The sequence below is a fragment of the Ruditapes philippinarum genome, unplaced genomic scaffold (genome assembly GCF_026571515.1).
Source record: "Ruditapes philippinarum isolate M1 unplaced genomic scaffold, ASM2657151v2 ctg531_1_1_1_1, whole genome shotgun sequence".
NCBI lineage: Eukaryota > Metazoa > Mollusca > Bivalvia > Venerida > Veneridae > Ruditapes > Ruditapes philippinarum.
Window position 1 is genome coordinate 293,970 of NW_026852123.1, and position 23,005 is coordinate 316,974.

Consider the following 23,005-nt stretch of genomic DNA (forward strand, 5'->3'; position numbering starts at 1 on the left):
ATAATATGTCAAATATGTTGAACATAATTTATAATATGTGCTGAATGTAACTTGTCATATACTTGTTTTTAATATAATTTGTCAAATGTTAAACATAATATGTCAAATGTGTTCAACATATCTTGTCAGTTGTGTTGAACTTATTATTTGGCATATGTTTTGAATATAATTTGCCAAATGTGTTCAACATAATTTGTCAAATGTTGAACACTATATGTCATATGTGTTGAACATATCTTGTCAGTTGTGTTGAACTTAATTTGGCATATGTGTTGAATATAATTTGTCATTTGTGTTAAACATATTTTAGCCATTCCTGATCACATACTTATTAAGTTTTTATAAATAAGCGATCTATTCGCACAACAAAAAAAAACAGCATGTCTTTTTCATTTAAAAAAAAACTGCACAAATGTATTAAATGTTCTTGTATCTGTTTTCTTTATAAAAATATATTTGTTCATGAATATTTAAATTATGAAAAATTAAAATATAAGATGGATGTTATTATTAGAAATGATCATAATTCAGTTTAAATTTTAAATGATATCTATGAAAATGGCATGGATTTTAAACAGTTAAATAATGAATATATTTATAAAAAGTCATAGCTTCCATGCACTTTATTTTTCCTTTCCTTTCAATGTATTTTACTTTAACTTTTTGGTCAGCCCATATCTGCAACACACCTAGAGAGTTATTTATTAGTTTTATGCGTTCTTCATTTTCATTTAGTGACTGATGCATTTACGACTTCATTTAGTCTTCCGGCTTAAGGAAATAATAATCCTCGGGTCGCACGTTTGATCCTCAAACAAGAGGAAATTTCTCTGTGATGATTCATCTAAATTTAAATGGTCAATTTGTCTCTCACCACTGATTTGGAAACTGCGTGAGTAGTTGTCGGTCACTTGTTGAGAAATTGGTAATTACTGGTAGTCGGTTAGATAGATTGGCCACCGAGATAAAACCAAAACTGTCAAAACATGATGTTATATTGTCGTAAAAACCAGAAAAACAAGCAAACAGTATACTGCCATTGCTTTATGTTTTCACTCATTAATTGTATGGACTTTTTTTGAAATTGGTAATTACTGGTAGTCCGTTAGATAGATTTGGCCACCAAGGTATGACCAAAACATGATTGTGATAAATCGGCATAAAAAACGCAGAAAAACAAGCAAACAATATACTACCATTGCTTCATTTTTTTAATTAACTAATTAATTAATTATATGGCCTTTTTTTAAAATGATGGAAATAATCTGGATATAGAAATTTCCATCCTAAATAGTGGCTCTAAACTATATCATAAAATATTCATGTCTGCACATGGTAGATAAAGTATTATTTTCCGTATCTGCTCAATTTTGAATTTATGAAAAGTAGCTTTTTTGTGGTAGCATATACCTCGCAGCTTTGTGTGACATATGAACTTTAATTATTCTAAGTGGCTTTTGAATGATTACAAGAGATCTGTTTCATAAAAAAATGCTATATCTGTTTTATAAAAAAAAAGCTATTTTTTACTTTATCTCTTCAGTAGAAAAAATATTTTCCCAGATTAACAAATTAAAATTTAATGATTGTGTTTAAAATAACCCAAGTTACAATTCAAGTACAGAGAAGGTTTTAGTTAAAAAAAAACAGTTATAAATACAGGGAATTCAGTATTGCTTTTGCTCAAGAGATGGTTTACCTCCCGTAAATTGCTTTTTCAGAATATTTTACAATATTCTGTAATGGTTGTCTCCCTTAGACCATTATTTTACATTATAGAACTTTAAATAAAAACTTTTAATAACTGGTCTTATACCCTGGTAGATTATTAAAGGACAGAAACCAATCCTTTTGATTTACAATCTACAAAAGAATTTAAATTTAAGTTCTAACATTTTCATGACAAATTAATTATTTTCTTCTTTTTTTCTTATTGGTGAAAATGTCAGCTATTTTTTGACATAATTTTTGATAAACATAAGAAAAATTGTTCACATTAATCTATCTGTTTATTTGTGTACATATTACACATCTTTCTTATAAACATATTTGTTTTCTTTCACTAAATGACGTAGAAAGGATTTTGTTCATACGTGTATGGTAGTTTTGATTTAATGACAGATGCCACAAATAATTTATAGACATGATTGTTTTATTTATAATGTTTTTATTTTTATGACTATATGTTGTTCAAGTGCAGCGTCTGTTTTTATTATGTATTGATCATGAACTATTGGATTAAAATTATGATAGAAAAGATATTGTTTTCTCAATTGTTTGTTGTAATTTTTTATTTATTTTATTTATTTTATTTATTTATTTTTTGAAAAAGGGGAGATCAATTTTAGCAAAGTTTTAATGGATTTATTTTGAATTGCTTCCCTTTGATTGCAAAACAGTCCTGCTATTAGATAGACAAGGCCAATGATGATGATGACGATGATGATTTATGTATTGATCTTTTTATGTTGATAAGATTTTTTTGAAAAAAGAAGATTTTTTTTTTCATTTTCACTGTGTTATATTGTTGTTTCAAAAAATTTGAATTCCCTTGTTTAAAATTTGAACTGAATAAGAATTTATGGACAATGTTTCCATTAATGAACAGTTTAATTTTTCTTTAAGAAAAATTAACTTCTACTGCTCTTTACCTTACACAGAAACATGCCTGGTCAGTTATAATTGAAAAAAAAATTGTTTCCAGTATAAAAGAAGAAGAAAATGCCCCATGAAGTTGAAAATTTGGGATACAAATTGAATTCTTTTACAGGAAAATGGCTTCTATGTTATATATGGAAATTTACCTACTATAACAGCTTCCAGAATAAAAATGGTGGAAAACAAATTGCTCAAAACTTGAAAAAACCCATGTATTCTTGTTGGTGTGGGCTAGGTTACCTCCCTTGCATAATAATTTTTTTTGGCTTAGTAATAAATGGTATTTTTTTAAAACATAACATCAGAAAATTGTAGGATAAAATGAAAACTATTTGTCACACTGAATCTTTTTTATTGAAAAAAAAAGAAAAGAAAAAAGAATCGGCATTTATAAATTGTATTTTAAGGGCTATCTGCAAAACTGTCATAACTGATATGAAATGAAGGAGGACATACAACAGTTTAGCAGTCAACCCTTGATTTGTATGTTTAAGGTTACTTAAAGATTTGTCAGTTATAACTTTATTTCTTCTTTTATCTGATTTTTCTTTCTTTGAGAAACATGAACAGTTTGTAATGAAACTGCTATTATCTTGTTGCATATAACTAAAATTACTTGCATATAACTTTTTTGTTCACATATAACTCAGTTTAATCACAGATGACTCAATTTGCTCCCATATAACTCAATTTGCCTGCATATATCTTGGTTTGCTGGCATATAACTTGGTTTGCATATAACTCAGTTTGCTCACCAATAACATAATTTACTTGCATAAAACTTGCTAATAATTTATGGACATGTTTTCTTTAAAACAATGGATGATCCAAGAAATAAAATAATTTGGTATGGGAAAAACATGGTCTTATTTTCCTTGCATAAATATTTCATAAGTGGATTTTTTTTTTCTTTTATGCTTTAACATGTTTGAAATTTGATATTTTACATCTTTTTAAAACACTGATAAAATACCTCCTTAAATACTTCCACTGCTGTACTGTTGTAATGCCTCTATATTTTAATGTTTTTTGGTGTGTTTTTTCCAACCACTCTTAAACTCCTCTGAGAATTTATTGATAAACTTTTGTCAAATGAATTCATTGGACAACAAATACAATCCATTAGCATGTGTGATACCTATAATTTAAAAGGATTCATTGATTTTCTCTCTCTTTCAGTTACCAGTTCAGTCAATATTATGAATGGAAGATGAATATTTTATACCAGATCAATATAAAAATATCTGTACTTTTATCAATCCGAAATATATTAGATTTAGGTATAACAGCTTTGAATGTGGAGAATTATCTTTTGTGAACATGAGAGGGGTTTCTGATATATCAAAATGCAAAAATAAGCAGTCAGCTGTTTTAAAAATGTGGTATCAGATTGCATGAATGTGCATGCTGGGTTGGCTTAAAGGCACAGTATGCCCCAGTAATCCATATTTTTCCATCCTTTAGAAAATGTCAAACATGTGTTTAATAATGTTTTGATAATGTTTCAATAATGAATTTAAAGCATGTTACATGTATAAATACAAAATAAAGAAGCGCTGAAAGTGCAGTATTGTGTTGGTAAGGTAGCAAAATATAAACAACTACCATACAAAATACTTATTTACTATAATTATACCAATTGCCAACAGAACTAAAGATGCAAACGATAGTTCAAGGATAAAGCAATTAAGCTTATTTTTTTGGAAACTGTAATAAGATACCAAAAATAAAAACGTATTTTTAGAGAAAAATATTATTGATAGCATTTCTCAGGCATAAAGGGCCTTTAATAACAGTGATATTATTAGCAGGTAAATAAGTCTACCAGTCAAAACAAACTACAAAATAACAACTCTCAGTTCAGAGTTCAAATGTCCATCTTGGGGTGTCTTTCTCCATCATTTAAGCTGAGAAGTTGTTATTTTGACTTTCAAATAAATTAAGGATTGACTTGACTTAAAAAACTAACCAAAAATGAAATGTTTTCAACGTTTTTATGGGGCATTTATACATTATATACTGGCATCATTAAGTATCTCAATAAAATAGATAATTAGAAGAAAGAATGTTTTTCAAAACATTTACATGTATTCCAATTTTATGTTTTTAGGTTTTTGGACCTTAGTGGAGTTCTTTTAATTAAGGTATTATTCATAAAATCAAAATTTGACAAGATATTTATGTATGTTTCTTTTTCTTTAAAATACAAACAGTGTATACAACAACCACCTTTAATATATGACCACATTACTTCTGATACTTGACGTTCTGGCATAGACATGTGAGGCATATATTTTAATATTAAATTTTCATGATCATGTTTTCATATTAAACATCAAAAGACCCAACTTCTTTTTATTCACTTTTTTATTCTTCGGGAAAAATTAATTTCTACTTAACATTAACTAGGCACCGCTTCTCAAATAGCATTTTTTATCATTCAAATTATAAATTTTAAAACGCAGTTCGTCTATTATAATGAGTTCACACTTAAGTAGGTATTTTCAACCAAAAATTCAATATTCAATGTCAAAAGAAATGACATAGCTTGTATTATATTTATAGCTTATTTTAATCTAAAGAAATAATAACCGTATATATTATTTTCAATACAAAGATTTGATCAATACCTGATAAAGGATTGGTAATACGGCCTGCGTTGCCAGTGACAAAAAAAGTCAACAAACAACAATGGGTCATTTGGTAGTTATGGACTATATTGACATACTTTAAACGTACACGGCATGTTTATTCTTGTATCTTATGTTAATTCAGAAAGAAAAAAAGAGCTTTTTAAGGGGATTATATTGATCGGCGTAACATTACTATAATGTTAAAATCTGCCATTGGCATTGACCGAAAAATGACCATATATTATTAAATTTTCTCATATCGGGGCGTACAGTAAAAATAATGTTGAAGAAATTTTTATAATCAAATGAAATATTTCAACAGATTACGTTGAGCATACCATTTCAGTGATAAGATTATTTAAAACTACCAAAGTGTGTCTTTTTATCAAATCATAAAAAAAGTATATCTCCGTGTTTTAGCTATATAAATAAGGTTTACTTCTGTTATCTTTCAGATGACCCTGCCACTTTAATATAGGTGAATCTCCCGTCCAATCTGTGTCACATTCTGACTTTAGTCCTGCGATCTGGTATTTTAGTTAAATTGGAAGGTTGGGAGGTGGACAGGACCTAGTTTTAAATCAACATTTGTCGTAAATTAAAAAAAATTATCGCCACATGGGACGCTAGTTTTGCGCCACTATATTTGTATGTCGAAATCTAAAGCGCAATTAAATAGCTTCAGAGCTGCACATTTCACCATGATTGTAATTTTCCCTTTGTAAGGAGGGGTAATCGGTTAAGATTATGAATATTTTAATTTAATTGACGGGGATGGTTTACTTCGGACAACAGATCCATTCCGGAGTCGAAGTAACCAGAATCTAATAATTCAGAGCTTACTATTTACCATTACTTGTAACAAACATTAAGTTTGGTGGTTTACTGGACAACGAGAATTACTCGTACAACTCAAACTATGCGACGTTAGTAACATTAACTCGTCCAATCAAATTATGACGTCACGTAAATTAACTCGTCATACTCAAAACTCTGACGTCCGTAACAGTATTTCAACAACTTCAATCTTACACACTAACTTACGACGGTTTCTCGTAAGTATTTATTGAATATTACTGCAAACACCATCGTCAACCGCACATAACCATAGTTCTTGTATAACCTTTGCAAACGTACAGACGCATGAAATTTGGTAACTGTCCACTACTGCAAAATACGGTGAGTTTCTGTTTAACATATAATCATTCACATTAAACTTACGACAATTTAGTGGAAGGTTATTCAAACTTCAACTTACAACGTCATGATGTCTGCTGTTTTCCAAACTGGAGACTTCGGCTCAGTAAACATGTTATCAATAAAAACCAAATTACAGTCACGTAATCTTCGCCGAGTAACTTGTGAAAAGCTCAAGACTTCGAAGTCACGTTACTTTAACTGCCAACATTCACAACTTATCTATATCATTAACAGTTTGTATTTTACTCGGAAACAAACTTCTACATACTCAAACTCATGACGTTACGTCACATCTAACTCGTCCCCACTCAAAATTATGACGTCACGTATTATGTAACTCGTTCATTACTCAAACTTACGACGTCCCGTAACATGTTACTCGTTCATACTCAAACTTTCGACATCCTGTAACATGTAACCCGTTCACACTCAAACTTACGACGTCACATAACATGTAACACGTCTACATTCTAACTTAAGACGCGAAGAAACATGTAACTTGAACACACTCAAACTTATGACGTGTTAAAACCTGTATCTACTCAAACTCACTATGTCAAATAACTCATAACTCGCACACAAATTTACAACGTAATGTAACTCGTAGAACGTGATGAAACTTACACTCAAACTAACGACTGTAACTGTACCATGTTTTTTTTTTGTTGTTGTTTTTTTGTTGTTGTTTTTTTTTTTTTTTTGGGGGGGGGGGGGGCATCTTTTTTATAGTGGAAGATAATTAAGTATTTTTAGTGCATGATTTCCTTGTTCTAATGAATCGTATGAAAACATAGAATATGATTTCACTTAGAAAGAAATCCGTACTTTAAAAATTGTCACGATAGCTAACTATTTTAGTTATTTCAATTTTAGACTAATGTTCGATGATTTCGTCAATTTAAACTTTAAAGGGCTTATTATGCGTGTTTATAACATTGAGCTATTTAAACATGTCACACAAACGGTATTTTGGATATCTGAAACTTTTTTAAAATCATCTCGGTCATTGTACTTGGCTATTCAATGTTTGTTCAATTGATAAACAATAAAAGCCGGGTCGATCTATTATGGATACGGTAACGACAACAATTTCTACATAAGTAGTTTGATCGCATTTTCTGACACGCTCTAAGACCCCCCTTTAACCGAGTATCGTGTTGCGTTGTAATAACTTTTAGCAGACGAATTTTTGTTTAAAGCAGACGACACTTTTAGATTTTTGTAGCTTTAATTGATATGACTGCAAAATATATGTTTCCGTTTTACTAACACATTTTCGTACTTATACTTTTGAAGTAACAAGTTATAGGAAAGGGCCCCTATATTCAAAATATTATATTTTTTTATAGTTATCGGCTGTTTATTTGCAACGAGGCATTCTTTATCAGAACTTGTTCTATCAAAATACCAAAATAACATCAAAGGAAGTCTTCCGCCGTGAGTGCAGCTGGGAAATTTGCTATATGACCTTGAAAGGTGCCCGTGTGACTTAAACCCCAACAAAACAAAAAAAAAATTGTTATATCAAATTAACCATTTACCCTGCCTTCATTTTCACTGTATGGAAAACAAAAAGCATTTTATTTATAACCCATAAAGAGCTTGGTGAGCAAAATGTCCGTTTAGAAATAAATATTACTGTATTCAAAATATGATCTACAATTAACCAAAAGGGTGTTGCGTTTCATTGGAAATCCTAAGTCTAAAATATGTATTGAGACCAAAACTGGGACAATTAACATTTCGAAGACAATGCCCCAACTTATGACTTTTGAATTGGTGAATAGCGATGCAGACGAACATTTACACACTGAGGATTGAAGCGGGTGCCATTGCGTTTTGCACCTTTCCTAAGGAGAATGAACTGAAAAGTTGTCTAAAACTTTGACTAAAGATGAAAATATGTATTGAAAATGTCTAATATTTTGGTCCTAGGACTTAGGACACACTTACGACTATCTATGAAACGAAGCCCGGGCCCAGTGACCTGTCCCTTAAAAAATCACTCTCTGCGCAGGGCGATCCGTCTTTGGAAAACTACCATGAACTCCACCATGTTTGATTTTGGAGTGGTTTTGATTTAGTACAATCATAGGATACCTTTAAAACACTCATAGACTTAGGACTGTTTTTGGTCATTAATATAATAAATATAGGAGTCATAACTTAGAACCGTCTTTAAGACTTTCTTTGAAACGCAAAATTGCCTCAATTTTTATCCTAGGACCGACCTAAGACTTAGGACTCTCCATGAAACGAACGCAGGACTGCATTCTATTATTCTAATGTAACACATGTAAACATGTTATTCAAATAAATTAAAAGGAAAAATAAACCGGTATTTGGCTTAAAATGCTGGCAATCTTTTGAACGCTCAATGTTAATTTGTTGTTTTGATAGTTTTATTTTTCAGTGACAATGTTGGTTTCATAAAATTTCAGGACGATGGTAACTGTTATAAGATTTCAGCACTAATGTACAGATATATAATTTCAGCACTAATGTACAGTCATAAAATTTCAGCACTAATGTACAGTTTTAAAATTTCAGCACTAATGTACAGTTATAAAATTTCAGCATTAATGTACAGTTATAAGATTTCAGCACTAATGTACAGTTATAAGATTTCAGCACTAATGTACAGTTATAAGATTTCAGCATTAATGTACAGTCATAAAATTTCAGCACTATTGATATTACAGTATGTTTATAAATGGTTAGGTCGTATCAGGTCTAATGTACGGTTGTAAAATACCAGCACTAATGTATACTTACAAAATTTCAGTAATAATATATTTTTTTATTAAATTTTAGCACTTATGTGCAACAAAAAATATGAAATTTCAGTACAAATGTACTGTTTACATAAAATTTCAACACTACCGTAAAAGAACGTTTATGAAATTTCGGTACTACAAAATACGAGACGGAAGTCGTGCTGTTGTCAATCGTATAGTCAAAGAAACACACCCACAATATATATGTCATGTTTAAATGATCTGTTATGTATGTCTTGTAAAATGAAAAACTTTATTGAAATCCTACAGTAGGTTATGTCTTTTGTTTTAGTAAAAATGTGACCATTCAGTCGGAAAATGAATGCTCTCCGTAGGTTTGAAATTCAATATGAAAAATATGTTTAAATGTATCAAATTGTTTTCTTTTTCTTTTTTTTTTGAAAGGCTTTCTTACTTATCTAAGACTGGTTCGCTGGTAAAAACAAAGGGAATGAAAAGTTTTCAATAGTATCCAATGGTTGGAAAGAATAAATAAATAAAGTTTCCTTATTTATACGACCGAGACTCCAACATTACCCTCACAACGTTCTTTGGAAACATAACCTTCACTTGGTTTGAAGTTCTCTGTTTTCGTAATAAAAAAGGAGTAGCAGATTCAAAATGACAGTAGATTTAGTAAACCGTGACCCCAACGACATTAATTGTCACATCAAGGTATGCTTATGCACAAGCCAAAAATGCACGAGCTCGAAATGCACGAGACATCATTAACTTATTACCTTCTTGTAAAAGAATCGTCGGAGAGCATTTGCTCCTTATAGATCATAAGCTGTAAAAATAACTTAATATTTCTTTTAAATATTTGTTAACAATTTTAAAAGAGCATTAGAAATAAAAACTAGAATAATTTTGTTAAAACCATTTGCATTTTATATGCTGTTTGTGTACATGTATACTTTATTCTGATTCTTCTTCTTCTTTTTTGTATTATTATTATAATTCATTTTATGTGGTTGTGGATTGTGATTAAAGGTATGTGAAACTAACATAAATTTTATGTATTTTACATCACTACTAACTTATTTACTGCATTTCAAAAATAAGAATAATTTATTTTGAAAGAAACGCAATTCTTTCTTTTTGAAGAAAAGGGAGATATATTTTGTTCTTTTCCAAGGGTGGGGGTGAGTGAATGAATTACACTGAATAAAGAAGACCATACTAACATAAAATATTCATCATTTTATTCATATGAGCTCCTCATTTTATTCATTTTTCTTTTTTCTTTTTTTAATCAAATACAAAGTTTTCTTCTATTTTTTTTCACAAAAAAGGTTTGTGTGAACAGGTTTTCCTCTATCGATAATTAATACTTAATACATTTAAATGGAAGGACAGCTGGTCATTTTTTTCTGTCTTTAAGCGTGCGCGTGTTTATAAACTGTACTGATATGCGCCCATTCCTGCCCGTACTTGACATTACTATTAGAAGAAAGGTTAATCATGAAATTAATGAAAATGAATGGAAAACATATTGAGTCTTTACTCATGAAAACTTCACAAAAATAAATATGTTATGTTTTAAATTGTACACACTATAAGTGGTCACAATATGCACATAAAGTGTCATTTTAAAAACTGGCAGTTTTATTTTAAAGAAAAAGACCATTTTTGCTTGTACTGTAATAGGGAACGCATCTTCCCATACATAGTTAATTCATTCTTTTATTTAAATAAGACACATTCAGTAAGAATTTCATAGATTTTAATAGCTTTCTGTGATTGAAATATTCCACTCAATGATGGGCATAGTATATCTTTAAATTGAAACTTCAAAGTATTGCATCGAACGCTATTTTCTTTTGAAATTATAATAAAACTTTGCAAGTTTTAGATTTGGTCCATTGGTTTCAAAAGAAGATGACGATTTCTTAAAGAAAAGTTAAATCAGATGAATTTAGATATTTAAATTCATTTGAAAGTATCATAAGTTTTAAGTTGCTCCTAAGATTGGAGTTAACATTTAACATAGAAAGGAATAAGGAATTTTAAAATGGGTCCCGATTTAACAAACCGTGACCCGAATGAAATTAACGGTCACGTGAAGGTAGGCTTCTGCACGGGATATAGGCCATTAGATGCACGAGCAATGCTTTTTTTATATTACAGTAATTTGTCTTGTATACTTTTTTGCGCTTATACAATGCTATACAGATAGGGTAAAGCTTTTAAAATGATATTATGATTTGAAATTAAAATGTACAAGCAAAATATGTTTTTAAAAGAATGGAATTGCGTTTTTCTAAATTCTAACAAACGATTAGTCAATGGCTCCCTCATATATTAGGTCTATATGATCTAGACACAGTTCTGTTGTAATGTCGTGGTGAAATGTGGCACTTGCAGCACCTACTGCACGTGTTTTCTCCCATTCCATCACTTGAAAGTAAAACATGGCAAAGTAAAACAAAATCTCACTGAAAAAAGCCATTTATACACTATCATTTACTCAACAATCATATTACGATGGCTTTATGGGAGCAATTTGGATATTGAACTGGTATTGAATTTAATTTGTACAACATTAAATTGGTCATTCTCGTGTCTCAAATACAATTATTTACTTTTGATAATCTGGCCAAACTCCACTTTTTCATAGTATCTGAATTACTTTTCATTGAGAAGGTTACAATTTCATTGTACCTTTTACATTATTACAAGGTATTGTTGGCATACTTTTACCAATATTTGAAATGCCCTCATTAATTATTTTGCTAACCTTGTGCTATTGTATTGGTTTGATTTTAACATACCTGGGAGGGCGTTGCTACCAACAGACAAATCCTGTGTCCAAAACATTCATTTATTGAATTGCTTCAAACACGCCAATTCATTGCCGTCTCTTGTATACCCTATTGAAATTTGTCAAGGGTTTACAGTTTATAACCGCTCCCGATACATACATAAATAATTAACACATGTTGCTCATTAAAGAAAAGAAGAAATAAAACAAAACTAATAATAATAGAACGACTATTGAATTACAATGTATATTTCATGATTTCAAAAACGTATTACCGAAACAAGTAAAAGCTAAGTTTAAATTAAGGGCCTAGCAGCGCGTAGTCTGTACATGAACGCAACGAAATTTTTGTTGATGATGATAAAAACGGGTCTGTTAACAATAATCAAATTCAAATTTAAAGCGCCCTGTCACTTCTGTAACAAAGTGTTATATATTTAGGACATAAAATAATTAATGTAATAGTATATAAAGAACTTTTATATGTTATTCTGTTGTTCGAATGTCATATTTAAAAAAAAATTCAAAAAACAATAACATAAAAATACAAAAAAAACAGCACTTTCACATAAAAAGATTGGCTGGTTCTTATCTTATAGCTATTCATATTAACGAGTAACATTTACACATCACACACCAGCCTCTGAACTATGCAAGAGTATATTTGAAACCATAAATAAACTGCACATTGAAGCAACTTAATTTTTCATCAATAAAATGTGGATGTTATTTACATTGTTGAATGAACTTAACAATATTTGCATTTACTTAAACCATTACGTATTACTAAAATTTGATACTGATTATAGTAATAAGACATATTTAGGTTTTTAGCATGCAAACTCAAGGCACACATTCATGTATGATTCTTGCAATGCACCCATCCCTCCCTCCCCGTACAGCCTCTCTCTTAATCTTCAAATTTTAAAATTAACACATATTATTAAAGGACTTAAAATATGTTTTTTTTCTGTTTTACCGTTTTTTTGCTTTGACTCTATAGTTCTTCAATAAAAAAACATTGGTAAATTATGGAATTTCGTGTCAGTGTTTACGAGCGGGAATGTTTTCGTACATGTTGCAACATTTCTCCAAATATAGCCTTTCCGTGACACGTACAAATCTAATTCAACGATTTTAGAACACTCTTAACAATTTAAGGTCAACGCTTAATAATAAGCCTTAGTTACAACCCAAATATTTACCCCACTATTGTCCCGTTGCAATGGCCTATATTTGTTAATCTATATCATTGATTTAACCTTACAATGGAATCAATCGATTAGGCATTCCCTCTATACGTTAAACAAGATATCTTTAAAGTGCTATGGGACAGATGTATGTGAACACAGACCTTTTGATTAAATCGGAAGAAACAATATGCCTATTAGTACATTTTATGGTGTAAAACGTGAGCTACTTGAGCAATGAGCATATGATAAAACTTGTTAAACTTTAATCACCTCTCCTATATTATCAACTTTTGCCTGTACTCCTTACCGTATAAAACTAGACCAATGTAATTCATAACTTGAGGCATAGTATCTTAAAACGCGCGCCTAGGCCCATAATACCATTAAAATACCATTAAAATCCCATTAAGATTTAATTTTTCTACAATGCTTAAAATTTTTATAATAATAGAAACCAACAATTTATCAATCTCTTTCATTTCATTAGGGCTTGGTCTTCTGTTATCAATCGTCTCTTTTGTATAAGATTCATGATGAAGCAGACTTTAAAAAATCTTTAATGAAAAATTATTTGTTCACAGAAAACAAAGTTATAATTTACTGTGATAATACTTGTTATTGGAAGATAATTAAGAACGAGAAAAAACAACTTCCACTTAAGTTTATGTGGTTGAGCTAAATCATTTCTTAAATGAGTATCGTGATTTGAATCAAAGTCCCCACTTTTGTTTCATTTGTGTCTCCAAAATGTGTTAGATAGTGGGTTTAACTATCTACATATTCGGAAATGGTATAGTTTTCATCACCACTTTAGTCTCGCCTTTGAAGTTATGTCTCGCCTTGATTTGTAACGCGTGTTTGTTTTTCTCGTCTGCGTGATAAAGATCGAGTATATACATGTTGGTAGGTAGGTTGTCAATGGTTTAGTATTGTTATGTTGTGTTTGAATGTCGCTATGGTTCAAATTGGACGATACTTACCCATGTCATTATTTCTACATACCACAACATATTTATTCTAAAGATTATAAACAAGAGAACAGATTGGTTTTGTTATTCTATACATAAATTACCCATTGGAACGTCTAAACCGATAAAATCAATAATCCATTCAAACAATAATCAACGAACTATTTCAATATTGATCTTTGGACTTTAGTGGCCGTACGAATGTTCGTTTCAACTGTTTTTTTATTGCAATTTTATAATTTTCAAAAAAAAGAAAAGAAAAAAATATCCAGAAAGCAGAAGAATATTTACCTACAGTGTTGAAACATTTAATTTGAAAACATATTACAATAATTTTTTATGTATTTAACCATTTTTTAAACGCGGTGATTTTTTTTATACATATTTTACTTGAAGACCCCATTAAAAAACTTATCCATGCTTACTTCAGTCCAGAATGTATGTTGATATCTATGTCTTCCATAAAACGTAGATTGAGACTACACCAAAATGGCAAACTATGAAATTCGGAAAACATTTTGCTCTCAACAATAGAATCGATGGGACAATTATACAGAGATTTTGAGTATTATAATCTATAATCAAGTGGCGGCAATTATAGACATATACGACATGTTTTATAGTCAGTAACCACCAAAATGAAATCTGCAGATTAATTACCATTATTGTTTTTTTATCATTTGTATCAAAATGCATAAAGAAGCTCTTTTTAATATAAAATTTGCCCTTAACTGGCGCTGCGTTCTGTTATTAACTTCGGTCAAAGAAAACGAAATAAAGCCAAAAATAGGCCTAACTTTTTAGATTTACTACCTATGGTGGGTGATTTGTGCCATTTGTGTTTTCGCCCCGCGACCCCGCCAAGCGAAAAATCGAAAATTAACAAGTTAAAATGGCGGGGAGCGGAGCGAAAACACGCTAATTAGCGCGGGGGCGGGGAGAAGTTTAATAAATAAAACTTCGCCACGCACCCACGCTTATTAGTGTGTTTTCGTCCCGCGACCCCGCCAAGCGAAAAATCGAGAATTAACAAGTTAAAATGGCGGGCGCGGGGTGCAAAAACACGCTTATTATCAGGGGCGCTTATTAGCGTGTTTTCGCTGCGCGCCCGCGCCGTTTTAATTTTTAAATCTCGCTCCGCGGCCCCGCGCGGCGAAGTTTCATTTATTAAACTTCGCCCCGCGCCCTCGCTAATTAGCGTTTTCTGCGTCCCGCGATCTTGCCATTTTAACTTGTTAATTCTCGACTTTTCGCTTGGCGGGGTGGCGGGGCGAAAACACGAATTGCACAAATCAGCAACCATAACTACCAGAGTGGGAACATATCCTCAGGACATGTGAGAAACTTTGCAATGCAACAGTGCAATTAAGAAGGTAGTACCAGTCTTCTTTACCTTTACACATTGTTTTTTCTTTCAACTGATATATATATATTTGTTTTGCTGTGAAATGCACGAAGTAATTATTTGTTATAGATGATGTGACACAGTATTATCTTGCCAGAAATAATTCTTAAAACCACGTTATTTTTATTCCAGGCAGAGTTTGAAGATGTTCTTGGTGAACCCGAGGGAGTTCGGTCTATGGAATGCATCTGGAAGTTGTCCTACAGATGTTTCAGCCTCTGGAGGGATTGCTGTTACAAGCTGGCTACACTGTTGTGCGGAATTTGTATGGCTGCATGTCTCGGGTGCCAGTTTGCTGGTGTAGCTCTTGAGCATATCTGGTGTGTTACTCCAGGAATGAGGATGTGTGAGATCAATTGTATTGTATTCAGGAAGTGTTACAACATGTGTATCGACTGTTGCGCTGGTCCAATCTGTGAGGCTGCTGGTCTCTGTTTGAGCAAGATAAAAATAACTAAAGCTTAGCCAAGTGAAATAAACTAAGACACAATAGCTGTGTAATGTATTCTAAATATAATCATGTTACAGTGTAAAAATATTTATTATAATATCCGGCAGGCAATGTGTATTTTAAGACTTGTGAATGACTTCTTTGAATGAACAAGAAAATACAAACAAACATTGCAAATGAATGAAAGAATAAAAATAAATGATCAATTATTAAAGTTTTCGAGTTTCTTTTATTGTGTATGGTCCATGGCCAGCTGTCCATTAGCATACATATAAATGTAGGGAACAGCAAAGTAAAACAAACAGAAGCATATATATATATATAATTCAAGAATACAATAATACAAGGATATAAGACTATAACAAATTCATTGACCACACTATCAAAACCATTGATTCAGTCAATATTGCAAATTGTAATTATAAGCTGCATGTCTCCAAATGGCCAATCTATTTCGAGAAAACTGAACTTCAGAAAAATGTACTTAGATTCTAAGGAAAGTAAAAATATTTAAAAATGAAGTAATAATTTCCAAGCAATGTGCTATTATGGACTGTTTTTGCAGTATTTATAGCCATATTTCTACTGCGTTAATAATACAATGACAGCTTGTGTTGCTTTATATACATCATTTTGGTAATGTACGTTGATTGAAAGTGCTGTTTGCAAATTCTTGGTTCATTTCACAATATTTTACTTTTAAAAACAATTTTAAATTTTTTCAAAAAATAGCATGACACTGAAGACATGCTGCTTTAAATTATCAAATACAAATGCATGTAAAAAGATACATTTTTACAACTTCTTTGAATGTAAACTTGAGACCGCTAGAAGATGTAAATAGCTTCTTTCAAATATTTTCAAATCAAACCTAAGAAATAATTCAAAATGAATGAGACACAAGCGTGATACCTTTTGCTTTGATGAATTTTCAAATATAATGTCAACTTTTAAAAAATGAGTTCGCGAAAAAGCATGTATCCTCTTTAATAGAATACGCCACGTGAGTTTGAAGATGTGCTTTGTGAACCCGAGGGAATTCGTTCCACTGAATGTTATTGGAAGTTATCCTAAAGATGTTTCAGTCTCTTGAGAGATTGCGGTTACAAGCTGGCTACACTGCTGTGTGGAATTTGTATGGCTGCATGTCTTGGGTGTCAGTTTGCTTGTGAAGCTCGTAGGCATATCTGGCTTGTGACTCCAAGAATGAAGAAGCGTGAGATCAAATTCATTGTACTCAGAAAGTTCTACTCTATGTGCATTGACTGTTGTTATGGTCCAATCTGTGAGGCTGCTGGTCTCTTTTTGAGCAAAATAAAAATAAAATGAAATAAACTAAGACACAATAGCTGTTAAATGTATCTTTAACATTATCATGTTACAGTGTACAAATATTTATTCTGAGATCCGTCAGGCAATGTGGTTTTATTCCGAAAAGAAAAACAACTTGTGAAACGACTTCTTTGAATGAACAAGAAAAAACAACAAACATTGCAAATGAATGACTGAATGAATGAATTAATTAATAAAATAAATGATCAGATATTAACGTGTTCGAGTATCTTTCATTGTTTGTAGTTCATGGCCTATAATCCGTAAGTATACATAAGTAAAGTAGGGAATATAAAAGTAAAACTAACAGAAGCATATAACCAATCCCTTTTTAAACTATATTGACCGAATACAAGACTCTAGCAAATTCACTGACTACAAACAAACCATTGATGCGGCCAATATTGCAAATTGTAATACAAATTATTAGATACAAATGCATATAAAATGTGGAAGTTTTACAGTCATGATACAGATGTCTGAACAATGGCATTTTATTTCGATCTATTCGTGTCTGATCTTTACTCATCATATCCTTCTTCTCCTCCGTTCTTTTATCACCTTTTGGTTGAGGATGTTGCAACTATTCTACGTACAAGGAAACGTATCATCATCATAAACAGTGCCCTTAAATACCAATGTCTGCCTTCTCATGACTAATTATAACCACTTTGTGTTGATGATCGTTGGGAATGGACTAGTGTTTCAAACAAATTAATCTGTTCATGGTAAGATGTTCTGATAATTTATTGGAATACTCAACGTTTACCCATAACCTGCTGATATTTATGTAATAGATTGGTTCTACATTGAATTTATAACAGTTCATTTAAAGGGATAACAATATTATAATATAAAACACTGAGTAAGATACGGTATATATCCTGAACACATGGCCAGACGGCCTGGATGTGCAGACTGACCAGTCTGTACATGGCTAGGCTAAAGTAACATCAATACTTTTTCAAAAACAAAGCACTGCTTCGGTTTGAAGTTGTTTTGAAGCACAGTTTTAAATTTACAAGGTATGTTGTTTCTCTTACATGCACAACTTGTAGTTTCTTTATAAAAAAATTAATATTTTACAACTTCCAATCTTTGACTTCTTAAAATGTAAGGTAGAGACCGCTAGACGACTGAAATTACTTCTTTCATTTTTTTTTTCAAATAAAATCTAAGAAATGATTCAACATGAATGAGTTGCAAGCATGACATTCCTTTTCCATGATTTTACTATTTTAAAATCTTTTCAACTTTAAAAAAAAATGATTTCGCGAAGCCTGCTTTCTCTTTTTCCAATACATGTAAATAGAATACGACAAATAAAGAATTATTTAAAGTCTTCTTCTGAATCAGCGATAGAAAAAACTTGACATGTAGATTTACTCTTTTTTTCATAGTCAACGATGCAACTGCACATATTAATTTTGGTAGCACGTTTTAAAGCAATCTGGTTTAAGTGGTTTTATGGAACAGTATAATAATGCAAATGGCCCCTTAATAGAAAAATTCATAAGTACTTTTATTTTGGTTAACAAACTAATGGCTTAAATGTAATGCAATATTAAAAGTTTCCTTCATACCATTACTTGAGTGTATAATCTGAATATTTATTAGGCAGAGTTTGAAGATGTTCTTGGTGAACCCGAGGGAGTTCGTTCTATGGAATGCGTCTGGAAGTTGTCCTATAGATGTTTCAGCCTCTGGAGGGATTGCTGTTACAAGCTGGCTACACTGTTGTGTGGAATTTGTATGGCTGCATGGCTCGGGTGCCAGTTTGCTGGTGTGGCTCTTGATCATATCTGGTGTGTTACTCCAGGATTGAAGATGTGTGAGATCAATTGTATTGTATTCAGGAAGTGCTACAATATGTGTATCGACTGTTGCGCTGGTCCAATCTGTGAGGCTGCAGGTCTCTGTTTGAGCAAGATAAAAATAACTAAAGCTTAATCAAGTGAAATAAACTAAGAAACAATACTCTTTAACCTTACTTGTAGAAATATTTATTCTGAGATCCGTTAGCCAATGTGTGTTTTCTTTAAACTTGTGAAATGACTTCTTTGAATGAACAAGTTAAGAAAACAAATATTGCAAATGATGAATAAAATAAATGATAAGATATTAATGTGCTTTGAGTTTCTTATTTGACCCATGAGCAACTGAATATTAGAACATATTTTAAAGAAGGCATATTGGGAAAAATATGCTGTACGTTTAGTCATATAATTGTTAAATGTACAAATTAGAACCAACTGTATCTTCTTAAAACATGCCGATTTATCTCATGAGCTTAGCCTTTATTAGCATAACATAACATAAACGGGTGTGTTATAATTAAAGTAAAATGAGCCGTGTTACGACAAAACCAACATAAAGAGTTTGAGACAAGAATGGATCCAGACCAGCCTGCGCATCCGCGCAGTCTGATCAGGATCCATGCTGTTCGCTTACAAACCCTATAACGAGTATAGAAACTGATAGCGAACAGCATGGATCCTGATCAGAGGGCGCGGATGCGCAGGCTGGTCTGGATCCATGCTGGTCGCAAACCCATTATGTTGATTTTGTCGTGACGCAGCTCAAATATCTTTCACACACACAAACACAAATGAATATGCCTTGCATCTTACTTTTTGTAGACGCGAATTAGATGCGCCTTGATTTATTAACATCAGCTACTTATTAGAAAGGAACCGTGATAGAAAGCCTTTGTTATTCATATTAACATAGCACCTGTATTTCATTTTACTTAAATAGGAACTCTTGGAAGTGTAACACATGCTACTTGATATCCGTGTATACTTTTAATTACGTTTTTTACAAAACAGTTACCACATACAGCATAAAGAATCATTTAAAATTGTGCCTGCCTTTCATTAACGGTATAGATTTATAAACAGGGTACATTTGATATGATTTTTTTACTTTTATGTCATAATTTGGTTTGTTTTTTATTCTGTGAACCGTTTTATGTTAACATATTTGACTTTCATTTCATAATTTGGTTTGTTTTTTATTCTGTGAACCGTTTTATGTAAACATATATTTGCATAAATGTGTTTGAATTTAATACCGGTAATTTGATTAAAGATTTGATTGGCATGTCAATTATAATGCAACATTTTCCAAAATGACGAGTGGAAGTGGAACTCCAATGAGGTTTATATAACCGCAATGGATTTGGTAATATATTTTTCCAGATTAATACCGTTTATTAATGGTGTATAGTAAACCAATAATTTGTGTGCAAAATTTCAGATCATTCGCTTACTTTGTTTTATTTTCATGAATATCCATATTCATTGTGTAAAATGACCAAAAATAAAAAGAGTTTAAACCGTTTTCACTCAAATAGGGATGAAAAAATAGAAGGCTTAAAGTCGATTTTAGAATTTATTTTTAGTGCATTTCTTTTTTAATATTTTTCAATTTAAAGTGCTCAGTTGGTCTTTTCAACCAGATTTTATGTTTTAGCGACCATTGAGTTACTTCAATTACTTCAATTTATAACAGTTCCTAATTTCCATGTTTCCTTTAGATTGACTTCCATGATTCATTTGGTGAACCAGACGGAATACATAGCATTGACTGTGTGTGGACACACAGTTACAAATGCTACACATGTGGAAAGAACTGCTGTTACAAAACAGTCACTCTCCTCTTCGGCATCTTTATCGCTCTAGCTTGGGGATGTGAGTTTGCCATGACCGCATTTTGGCATATCTGGCTGTGTACCCCGCAGTTGAGATGGTATTCTATATGGTGTGGAATGTTTCAGAAATGTTTTGGTACAACAGTAAACTGTTTCCTTTCGCCAGTCTGCGAAGCGTGCGGCCTGTTTCTCAATAGCATGAGATTGAGACAAGATCGATGATGACTTAAATCACTTTTGTATCCCCAAATCTCACAACCGCAAAATTCTAAAAGCAAACATTTAAAGTAACTGCTGGCTCAGATAATGAATTGACGCATATAAAAGATAGCTGGTAAATTTCTAAAGACTTATTTTAAGTAAGTTTGATATATCGGAGTCGCAAATTGCGTGAACACAAATAGCACTATTAGCTTTTTTTTAATTTTCGTTACTAATGACCACTACGAGAGCTAAATCTCTGTCATTATACGGATATCAAAAATAGATTCAGGTTAATGTATAGATATATATACGTGGCTAATTATCTTGAAAACTGAAAAACGTCTTTAAAAGATTTTATGGAAAAAAAAACAAACTTTGTGAGTGATATTTTGAGTTTTATGATGCATTTTTAACATTTAAACCAGTAAAAAATACCACATAAACAGATGTTTTCCCCTGAAACGAAATTATTTGTTGTTTTCTTCTAAAACAACACAAATCATTGTCGTAATAAAGCCCATTAACCATCGGAGGTTGTCCCGTACAGACGGAGTGATAGACCAACGGACGTACGGAGTGACTAAGCAAAATCCCTAGGCCCTCGAACTTTATTAACTAAATAGGAACTATAAGTTCACATTTTAGAACCTAACCTAACTATACAGTTTTAAAAAAAAAACCCAGAAGTATCTTGACTTAAGAGTATATTAAGAAGAGCTGGAGAGAATACTGTTTAACTTTTCTCATTAAGGATACTGTTTAACGATCCTTATAAACAACATAATAGAAAAGTCAGAAAATGTTATTTTTTTACGCTTGATAAAGCTTGTTCTTAAATATACTTCAAATACGACTAGAAACGCTTAAGAACAATTCAAATATATTTAAAAATAGTCTATGATATTATAAACTGTTTTTTTTTTACAAAAATGTAAATTTTATCAATGTTCATTTAGTCCAAACTCTTAACATCGATGACACAATTACAGTGAATTAGCTATGTGGTGTAAAACATTTTCAGGTTTACTTCTTGGTCAGCAAACATAACATCAAATCTATAAAAATCAAATTTGAAATTATACCAGATAGTTAAATATCTTAATATCTAAATGTGCTGTATTTCAAGTTTCAGTGCTTAGAATCGCGTTTCAAATAATTGGGGAAAAGGCGGGAAAAGTCATCACAATAATATTATTTGCAAATATGTCGTTATCACCTGTTTGAGGAAATTTCTATTTAATCAATGTCAAAATTTCAGAATTGAACAAAAATAGTAAACAGTAATGAAAAAATATTAGTATATATCCCACCATATGCGGTTCTGCGGAATTGAGTCTGGTCCCCACAGGGGCCAGCCGGAATTGGCCAGATATGAGCTGTATAGTACGATTTTCGGCACAACGTCGGCAAAATACCAGGACACACAATGCACAATACATATATTCTTCAATCTGTTGTCGGATTTTCTTTCATCTTATATAGCCTTGATTTCTGTTTTTTTGGCTAGCCGTAATAGCCGGAGATCGTTGTTATAAGTAATTTGACATTACATTATGGAATAATCCAATGGTCTTTTGCACAAGTTTTACCGTATCATCTATGGCCAGCCTGTATAACCAGAACCGGATTCCGGCCAGCCGAAGTAGTCGGAACAGCCGGAGTTGACAAAAATAAATTCCGGCTGTTCCAGCTGTCTGGCTACTATCACGAACATTCTTAATATATGTATTGTTTTATTATCGTAAAATCCTATCTTATTACATAGGTT

The 23,005-nt window shown here is 31.6% G+C and overlaps 1 protein-coding gene across 2 annotated transcripts; it reads left to right on the forward strand.

Moving 5' to 3' along the window:
• The first annotated feature begins 9,783 nt into the window (after nt 1-9,783).
• Nucleotides 9,784-19,506, forward strand: LOC132749857 (caveolin-3-like). Of its 2 annotated transcripts, none has more exons than XM_060739773.1 (2): nt 9,784-9,943; nt 15,731-16,263. In XM_060739773.1, exons 1-2 carry the CDS (start codon nt 9,890-9,892, stop codon nt 16,061-16,063), a joined length of 387 nt encoding a protein of 128 aa, XP_060595756.1. In that variant the 5' UTR covers nt 9,784-9,889; the 3' UTR covers nt 16,064-16,263. The 2 variants fall into 2 exon arrangements, with proteins under 2 accessions (XP_060595756.1, XP_060595761.1); XM_060739778.1 differs by lacking the exon at nt 15,731-16,263 and adding an exon at nt 18,999-19,506 and having other exon boundaries at nt 9,794-9,943.
• The last annotated feature ends 3,499 nt before the right edge of the window (nt 19,507-23,005 follow it).